At 32.9% G+C, this 9,574-nt stretch overlaps 1 protein-coding gene across 1 annotated transcript; it reads right to left on the reverse strand.

Annotated features, from left to right (window-relative positions):
* Positions 1-2,093: 2,093 nt before the first annotated feature.
* On the reverse strand, positions 2,094-5,760 carry LOC126964680 (deoxynucleotidyltransferase terminal-interacting protein 2). The gene is made up of 4 exons (XM_050807945.1): positions 5,540-5,760; positions 5,086-5,447; positions 3,222-3,386; positions 2,094-2,381 (listed from the first exon to the last, which is right to left on the reverse strand). The coding sequence occupies exons 1-4, from the start codon at positions 5,622-5,624 to the stop codon at positions 2,118-2,120; spliced, it is 876 nt and encodes a 291-aa protein (XP_050663902.1). The 5' UTR covers positions 5,625-5,760; the 3' UTR covers positions 2,094-2,117.
* Between the last annotated feature and the right edge of the window lie 3,814 nt (positions 5,761-9,574).

Here is a 9,574-nt window from a genome sequence, read left to right on the forward strand (position 1 = left end):
ACTTAAGAGTTTAAATTCTGTTTGCTCTAAGAAAAAAGCGAAATCATTGATAGATTGACAGATGACGGAAATAGCCAAAATCCACTACGCTTTATGCAACTGAGCAAGTGGACCCTCAGCTGCTGTGAACGGCTGGATCACTTGGTGTTGCGTAGAGATGTCGCTTCATTGTGTGTCTTCTACCACATTTATCAGGGGAGTGTTCCGAAGAGCTGTTTAACCTGATTCCTGCCGCCGAATTCCACCTTCGCACGACACGCCACAAGTTAGGATATCCCCACCATCTGGATGTGTGGCGGTCCTCCACAGTGCGGTTTTCAAGGAGCTTTCTCCCACGTGCTACAAAGCTGTGGAATGAGCTTCCTTGTGCGGTGTATGCGGGACGATACGACGACCTTTAAAAAAGCGCGTACACCTTCCTTAAAGGCCGGCAACGCTCTTGTGATTCCTCTGGTGTTGCAAGAGAAAGTGGGCGGCGGTGATCACTTAACACTAGGTGACCTGTACGCTCGTTTGTCCTCCTATTCCATAAAACCGCTAATGCTGCTGGAGTTTAGCTTTAAAAAAAAAACTGTTCGCTTTCAAACTCTTCTTTATACTTCGTCGCCAATCGCCATACTGTAACTATTTCAAACTTATGTCAAATAGCTGCACGTTTCATGTCCCGCATTTTTCATAAATCTTGGTAACAAAGAACAATGGCGAAGTTTCATACTACAAAATATTTGAAATTGAATGGTAGCGTCTCAAGAACTGACGTGTACTACTTAATTCTCTATAATTTTCTGCATCTACTGACATAATTCATTTTTAATTTAGAACCGGGATAATGGAGAAATAAATGATTATTTTGTTTGAATTTTTAGGTAAGGTTTTCTGTTTATTACTTTAGCGTTCTAACTATAGTATACTTATCTATTATATTCTAACTAACATGTTCCAACAACAATAACACTGAATGACACGAATTCCAAAAATCTTTAGGGATAGGAACTAGTAACCATAGGCAAATAGTTAATTAATACCTAATTACTAAACTGTCTACGGTCAACAACTCTGAGTATTATATTATGATAAAATGGAAACTTGTTACTTGATGCAATGGTAAAAACAGTTTATTTTCAACAAACCAGAGTTGGTTGTACATAGCTTTATAAGTAATTTTATAAGAGGGAAGTCAAATGCGCAATCCATAGTCGTAGGTAGGTACTTCTAAAGTGTACCTAACCTACGCCCGAGTTTAAGGCTCGGGTCGACTTTTAAACTAAGTACTTCCATTTTTATAATCTTAAAAAACTGGTAAAATAAGTACCTAGTTTCCTATTGTCTTTTTCTCAATCCAAGTTCCTATTTTGTAGAAGTAGGTAGCAGTACATTGAACAAGCAAAATATTTTATTTTGTTTATTGTTATATAAACAGCGTACGTTAGACCAAATCGTGGGCATATCATGGTCCGGTAATGGAGAGCAGAAGTAGTTCAAAATGAGGTTCAGAGTTTAAAACGAGAGAAAGATATTATTCAAGTCCAAAACCAAGCCAGGTAAAATAGAAACTACTTATTAATATAAAGAAAGCTCAAACAACTAACAAATAATTGATATGTATTATTAGTATTAGGCATAGGTAACCGGGATAGATACTCATTGATCATTCGCTCATCGCTGTCAGTCATATTGACAGATAGCTTTCCTTGATGTAACCTAAAATGGATATGATTTCATAGTTGTGACAGCATATAATGTGAAAATGAAATAATTATTTTATCTATTTCCTCGGTTCCTTTTGCAATACAATTTTATCTAACAAGTCAATTTATCTATGAAGTTTTTTTTTGTAACTATCCTATCGATAGACGGTTATTCTTATAGTCAGGTAAAATTTCGCCTTTGTTGTTTAGTTTTTAAGAGTGACTTCTGAATCAAATGACATATCTAAGCCTATGCCTTAAGCTTCAAATGTAATGGAGGAAAATATTCGTCTGCCAGAACCAGAAATTAAAAAAAAGTTGTTAGTAAGGAACATCATCTTTTGGCAATAACTCTATTAAAATTATAAGAAAAAACAAGATAGCTAAAATAAAGAAAAAAACATATTAAATAAAGGAAAACTTTTATTTTTATTTTTGTTTTTTAGTTTTCTTTTGTTTCTGTTCTGTTGCTCTATTCATCTTCAAAGCAGCTTTGTTTGCCTTGCGCTTATCCTTCATGAATGTTTTGTACTGTGTTTTCCTATTTTCATCTATTATTTCTTTGTATTTTTTCTTGTTATACTTCTGAAGTTCCGCATCAGCTAAAAGTTCATCAACCATTGTTCGTTTCCTTTGCTTCCTGGTTAGTCTTTCGTTTGTATGATCAAGAGCAGAATCCATAATACGACCCACCTGGAATGAATAAAATAATAGATCAGCGACTTAATCATGGTGAAGAGAGATATTGTAGAGTTTCTTTTTTGCAGTTAAAAATAATTATGAGAAGTTGATATGCACTATTAAATTTTTATTATCTGAATAAGCCACATTTTGTTACTAAGTTTTGGTTATTATATTTGTAATTTTATGTAATACCAGGAATACAATTCTCTTGCTGTAAAAAAAAAGTCACACTTGTAAAAAAATTTGATACTCGATTATTCGAAGGAAACTCATCTTGTTTATTCTCATAATTTCACAATCGAATAGCACTTGAATGCTTCAAATGGTACCAGAGGTCGAGAGACCAGTAGGTCTGTACCATTTGAAGCATTCATATACAATATTAGCTATTAAAATTTGAATTGTATTTAGTAAAACTAAGGAGGTTTGAGAGTGGGAGGCTCCTTTGCACAGGAAGCCGGCTAGATTATGGGTACCACAACGGCGCCTATTTCTGCCATGAAGCAGTAATGTGTAAACATTACTGTGTTTCGGTCGAAGGGTACTGTAGCTAGCGAAATTACTGTGCAAATGAGACTTAACATTTTATGTCTCAAGGTGACGAGCGCAATTGTAGTGCCACTCAGAATATTTGGGATTTTCAAGAATCATGAGTGGCATTGCATTGTTATGGGTAGGGTGTATCAATTACCATCTGAGCTGAACGTCCTGCTCGTCTTGTCCCTTATTTTCATTAAAAAAAGGTATTTTAGTGACTTCTTCGCCAATATAGTTGAAGAGTTATCTGAGGCAGCAAGGGCAGAAAGGCCCCGACATACACTTTCTATATTAATTGATTCCTGAACTTACCTGAAAGTATTTTGGTAACACTTCCATGTCATTCTTTTTGTAGAAATGCTTGGGGTCAAGTGCAGATCTCATTTTTAATAATTTAAGGTCATTTCTTAACTCGGGAGTCATTTGAGGTGCTTTCATGTTAAACCAATTTGGACCTTTGTCCTTCTTCCTTTCAGCCTGAAATCAATTTTTTTTTATTGAAATACATATTTTACAAAATATGAACAAATAAGATACATTGTAAAAACCACAGAGGTGTGACCTCAATGCATTATCTTAGTTTATGCCATATTTTAGTTATTTACAAAATAAATATAATCTTAACATTAAATTCTATACCTACATACAATTATTAATATCTATAGAAAGTAACAATTGGCTACAAGTACAATAATTACATACTAATACCTACAAAAAATCAACTACAGATAACATGTACCTTACCAATATTTATTTCAACACAAAGCAACCAAAAACACAGATATTTCAAACATTTCCCAGGCATCCCATGACCATCTTATTAATTACAAATGTGATCAAAGATTACCTAGGAAAAATTAGGTGGTACATTAATAGAGTGGCTGGATTCCAATATGCTATCCAAAAAAAAATTTGGTGTATAATATAAAGTTGCTTTTAGCTTTATACTAAATCAAACTTTGTTACCAGGCTGATGACATGGATTTTTTCAAAATAGCTCAGTAATACTCAGATTCGAGAATGGGTGACATAGCTTATACTTGTATAGTGCAATTTTCTGCAACTGCACATGTACTATACTTTAGGAGAAAACATATACTGTGTTATATAGAATAAACATGGAGCAAAGTTACTCCAAATTTAAAACTTTTTATTTTTTTTATTTATCCTTAACTTTGTCAGTACAGAATTACATGATAGGGAGAAAGATCGCCTGGCCAAGCTTCAAAAGCCTCTTTGAGACCAGTGCCAGTTTGTCAACTTTAACAACCTTTGAATTTCTGTGCAAATATTGGTTTTTTTGAAGTTTCATAAAAAAGGGTTTGAATGTAGACTGTTTATCATATATTATATCACTGTTCTACTAACTACATACATTGAAACCCAAAAATTATCTAAGATCAAGCAGAATAGCAATTGAAAAATATCTAAAATCATTGGGCTAAAATCTTATGTGACCGGTGGACACTAACACAATACTTCCCCTCTGGTACATAAATAAAACACACCCATTCATTCTCACACACTCAATATACCAATACACAATATCATTCATAACTTAAATATGATACACTTCATTGAATTTGAGCACTATTTAATACCTACAGTTTTTGTATAAGTTTTGCTAACTTCATCTGTATGCAGTATCACTAGTCTTCAAATTCATTCAAATGACAAATACTATCTTTTGTGATACAGTATTTACTACTACAAAAGGATAAGGTGAATCAGTTTAATGAAGGACATTTGTTAGTTATATTGCATTAATTAACTGTAACATGGTTGATTTCTTATTGTAATAAAGATTATTTTTATTATTTATCAATAATCATTAAAGTAATAAAACAACAGGAAATTAAACAGTAATATAGCAAAGAATTCAACTACTTTAAATGATGGTTACTATAAAGTAAATGACTTTCTTAATGATACCACAAATTGGGAATGGAGCAACCACCCTCAGGCTATTAAATAATAAGTTTAATTGTACAATATTACTTTGTAAACATTTTTTTTGATAAAAAAATCCTTTTGTTGCGCCCATTCTTCTCAGGTCTGAGGCATTTGTTGTGGAATGGGTGGAAGTTTTGAATAAGTGATGTCACATCGATTAAAAATATTTGAATTTGATGGATACGAAATAAGCACTAGGAAACCTTAAACAACAAAAACCAACCTTTCTTAATTTTCGTAACTTCTTTTCACTAACATTGTACTTCGGCAATGCATGTTCCTTTTCAATGCCTGGTTTCAGTACTGATTTCTCCATTTCTTTTTCAATATTAACACTACCAATGTTAGACTTTAACTTTCCTGTTTCTTTATCTAGCTGATCAAATTGAAATAATATAGGCTTTTTCTTAACACTGAGTAAAGAGTTTGTCCACTGCATATCGCTGAAGAAGTCATCATACAGTTTATCTATTTTCAAATTTTTTAACTTTTCTTGTATAGCTTCCTCCGAAGATACCTGTTCATCTAATTCACGTTTCTTTTTATCAAACAACTCTAGAATTTTATGAATTTTCTCATTTTTATCTGGAAAGCAAGCAAGAAATAAGAGTACCTTGATATAGGAAGCTACATAGATTATTATTATTAAATTTCAAATCACAATATTATGTACTAACCTACAAAAAGTTTTTCGTTCTCGAAGAGTAATTCTTCTTTAGAATGCAACTCTGAATCACCAGCAGTATCTATTATGAAGTCCATTTTACATTTACTTTATAGAACAGACTTTAAATCACTATATATATTGCGTACATATTACGAGCATTAATTATTAATAATAAATAACTATAAATAATCTCTGAATCTGAAATGAAAATAACATGTGTGCAGCTGTATGGTATGCGTAAATTACAAAACAAAGTAAGATATGACATTGACTTTGACAATCAGGTTCAGCTTCAATGACAGCTCCAAAACTTTATAACCCAGGTACCTACGAATTTGGCAATAACTAAGTAGGTACAAAATAATAATTCTATATTGTATTTTCGAGTTTTTATTGGTAGGTATAAGTGTTTAAATTCTCTTTGGGTATACGGTACATTTCCTATCGCATGTCGTTTTTGTTTTCCTCGGATAATCCATACACCGTCCGTTGGGCGGCCTATGCCAGAAAGCGCATGGCGCCAAAAGAATATGTCAACTTTGAAACCCCTACAAGAATTCCAAATCTGGAGAGCGCTGTCCAATTAACGGCCTGCAACGCTCCTGTGATTCCTCTGGTGTTGCAAGATAATATGGGCGGCGGTGTTCACGTAAGATCAGGTAACCCGTACGCTCGTTGATTCTCCTCTCCCATAAAAAAATAAGTAAATAAATAAAGATCACATTGTAAACTACTTTAACACCCGGAAAATGTTTCGCGTACAGCCAAATAAATTACCGCTGTTAGATTTTGCACCTTTTTATTATAAATAAAAACTCTATCGATCCATAATATTTTCAAGAGCCGGAGGAAAAATTTATTTATCAATTTCACCACTCTTCAGACACTGAAAAAAGGATCAAACACAACATTCTTGATATTATTTTTTACTATGAGAAATTTTTACTTGGTCTGAGTGAAAGTTTAGGTGGTCTCTTTGGCTGGTGTCACTCCGATAACACAATATGCTTAGTAAAACTCTTTGAGATGTGAAAATGTGCTTCATCAGTTAAGAATACAGGTACATTGTGAGTTGTGACGAGGTTAATTATTAGTGTCGACCAATGCTTTACACTCGATTCTTCATTTTCTAAGTCCTTCTATGAAAACCTAGTACCATCACTATTATTTATTTATTCGGATCAACAAACAGTAGCACGCAGTGCTTAGAAAAAAACAGTAATAATTTAATACAGTAATACTATACATGTTACCGACTACGTCAACCACATAATATTATTTATTATTCCTTAATTACAAAAGTTACATGTATATTAATATTAGTGTAGTTATAAAAAAATATATTATTTATTATTATTACCATCTTTACTCTATTTATTCTAAAGGCCTAATCTAATACAGTAATATTTGAAAGAGAACAAACTAGACAATAAACTTCACGTGCTTGTTCTACTAAATGATTTCAGTAAGGCCTTTGATGTATTAAATTATGATACCCTATTTAACAAACTGTCTCAGTTATACAGGGTCCTTTATTAGAGCTGATAAAAAATTATCATCTTAATAGAAAAACCACTGTAAGTCTAGCCAAACAAAGAAGTGACCTAATATCAACTACACAGGGCACAGCGCAGGGCTCTATCATTGGCCCGACTCAGTACCTGTTATATGTAAATGATGTGCTTAACATAATAAACGAGGGCACTGCGTATCAATTTGCAGATGATACTTGTCTACTAGTAGCTCAAAAATCTATTAAGCAAGCCCAGTACATTTTGACATATGATTTTAATCAACTTTGTAAATGGGCACACGATGTAAGTCTGACAATAAATACTCAAAAACCAAGTATATACACATCCACTCGTCCCACAAAAGCCAGACATCACACCAACTATCGTCGCCCACAACCATTCTTGCTTACACTCCTCCTGCAGTTCAAATTATACATACATGCGTGTCTGTCCGCTTGGGTTGTTTTGTTCTAGACGAAGCTATCCCGCTCAAAGTCACGCGTGGCGAGTGTAGGCACCTTTATTACATTTGGCTTGGCACCGACTTCAAAGCTATCAATATGTAGCACATACAAATAATAGTATTTTATTAATATTAAAGGTGTACTAAATTAAATTTTTAGTTAATTGATACTTTTCAGTTTTTGAAATCGGTTTTTTAAACGTAGTATATTTTTTATTTTTTAAGTTTTAGTGTTAGTTAATAATAATATATAATCAACCTGAATGAAAACTCCAAAAAAAGCCGTACACAGAAAACAAATATGTCATCCAGATAGACAAAAATTTTCATAAAAATACTCATAAAATGAAAACTACTAGGGTAAACTATGTAAAATTTTTATGGGACCAAATAGCAACTATTTCACATCGAACAATTACGTAAATCGTATCATAAATCTCAGAGTAATCGGTGTACATACATAAAAAAAATACCGGTCGAATTGATAACCTCCTCCTTTTTGAAGTCGGTTAATAAAATTGAACAAGTGCAATCTCAAATGTACATAGGCCTAATAATCGATGACAGATTTACTTGGGGTCCACATATAACGCATGTTTGCACAAAATTACGATCAATCTTGAGCAAACTAAGCATACTCAAATTCAAATTACCATAATATGAGACATTACGACTTCTGTACATGGCCCTAGCTGACACTGTCACTGGTTATGGTATTAGTAGTTATAATAGATCCTGCAAAACAAATCTGAAAGATATTTATAGCCTGCAGTTAAGATTACTCAAAACAATTGTACCAAAACATGTACTAAATAAAAATAAGGGAAATTATGATCAGCTCTTTGGTCATTGTTGTGTCATGAATGTGTATCATAAAGCAAAATTTTCTATTTTAACCGAAATTAATAATCCTACCCTGTTTATGGAAAAAAATAGACCCTTAGGTTTACGACAACTTGATATAAATCACAAATACATTTTACCAAAAATAAATATGGGAAGAGAACGCTCAATTACGTAATACCAGATTACATTAACGAACTGCCCAAAGAGCTGCAAGAAATGTACATAAATACCACGAAAATCAAAACTCGCCTTAAAAGATACTTCCTGAAAAAAGAATAGGATTTGAAAAAAAAAAGATTGAAATTTGAAAATTAAAAATAAATTGAATGGCCCTAGGTACCCAGATAAACCCTTGAGGTTTTCATGGTACCTATTTCATAAGAATGTATGAATTTCTTCTGTATTGGCCAAGAACTTAACTTTTATTAGTTTTTTATGTTAATAAACCATTGTAGTTTTTTATGATTTGCTATATTGGTTGTCTTCCGTTGAGTTTTTATTATTATTTACAGTTTTTGATCAAAATGTATATTGAAAGACAACAAGAGTGAATTCGTGCCTTGTTAGAGGAGGAATTAAGTGATTATTCTGATGAGTCCAGTTCAGAAGATGAAACCCAGCGAGCACGAAGCGAATTATGATTGTACCAAAGCTGGCGTTGATGTGGTTAATGAGTTGAATGCCAATTACAAAGTTGCAGCAGTAAACAATGGCCTGTGACTCTTTTCTATGGTCTCTTGAACACGGCAGCTATAATTGCTTGCGTTACTTATCGAGCAAATAAAACATTACGACCAAGAGAACAGAATTCAGAATAAAGAAGAGAAGAAAGAAGAGAAAATAATAATTTGGGCTTACACTGATTAACGAACACTTCCAATCAAGAAATTAAAAAAAAACCCACACACCTCTGCCAGCAAATTAAGAAACAGCTAGTTGAACCATCACTTGCACATGAGAATGTACCAGGACAAAATATCAGAGGACAGGATTGTAAATACACAAAAATCAAGCATGCCTGCAATGCTTGTGCCAAGCCTATTTGCATGGAGCATGTAAAATTTATTTGCAAATACTGTAGTAACTCATCATAATATGTCCAGTAAAAAAAAATATTTTACCTTTTACAACGAACAGCATTTTATTATCTTTTATTTTTCATGTTGAATTGCAATCCAAATTGTTTGGTGGAAGTTTGGTTCTGATTATGGAATCTATGACA

Source organism: Leptidea sinapis, chromosome 5, assembly GCF_905404315.1.
Source record: "Leptidea sinapis chromosome 5, ilLepSina1.1, whole genome shotgun sequence".
In the NCBI taxonomy this organism is placed as follows: domain Eukaryota; kingdom Metazoa; phylum Arthropoda; class Insecta; order Lepidoptera; family Pieridae; genus Leptidea; species Leptidea sinapis.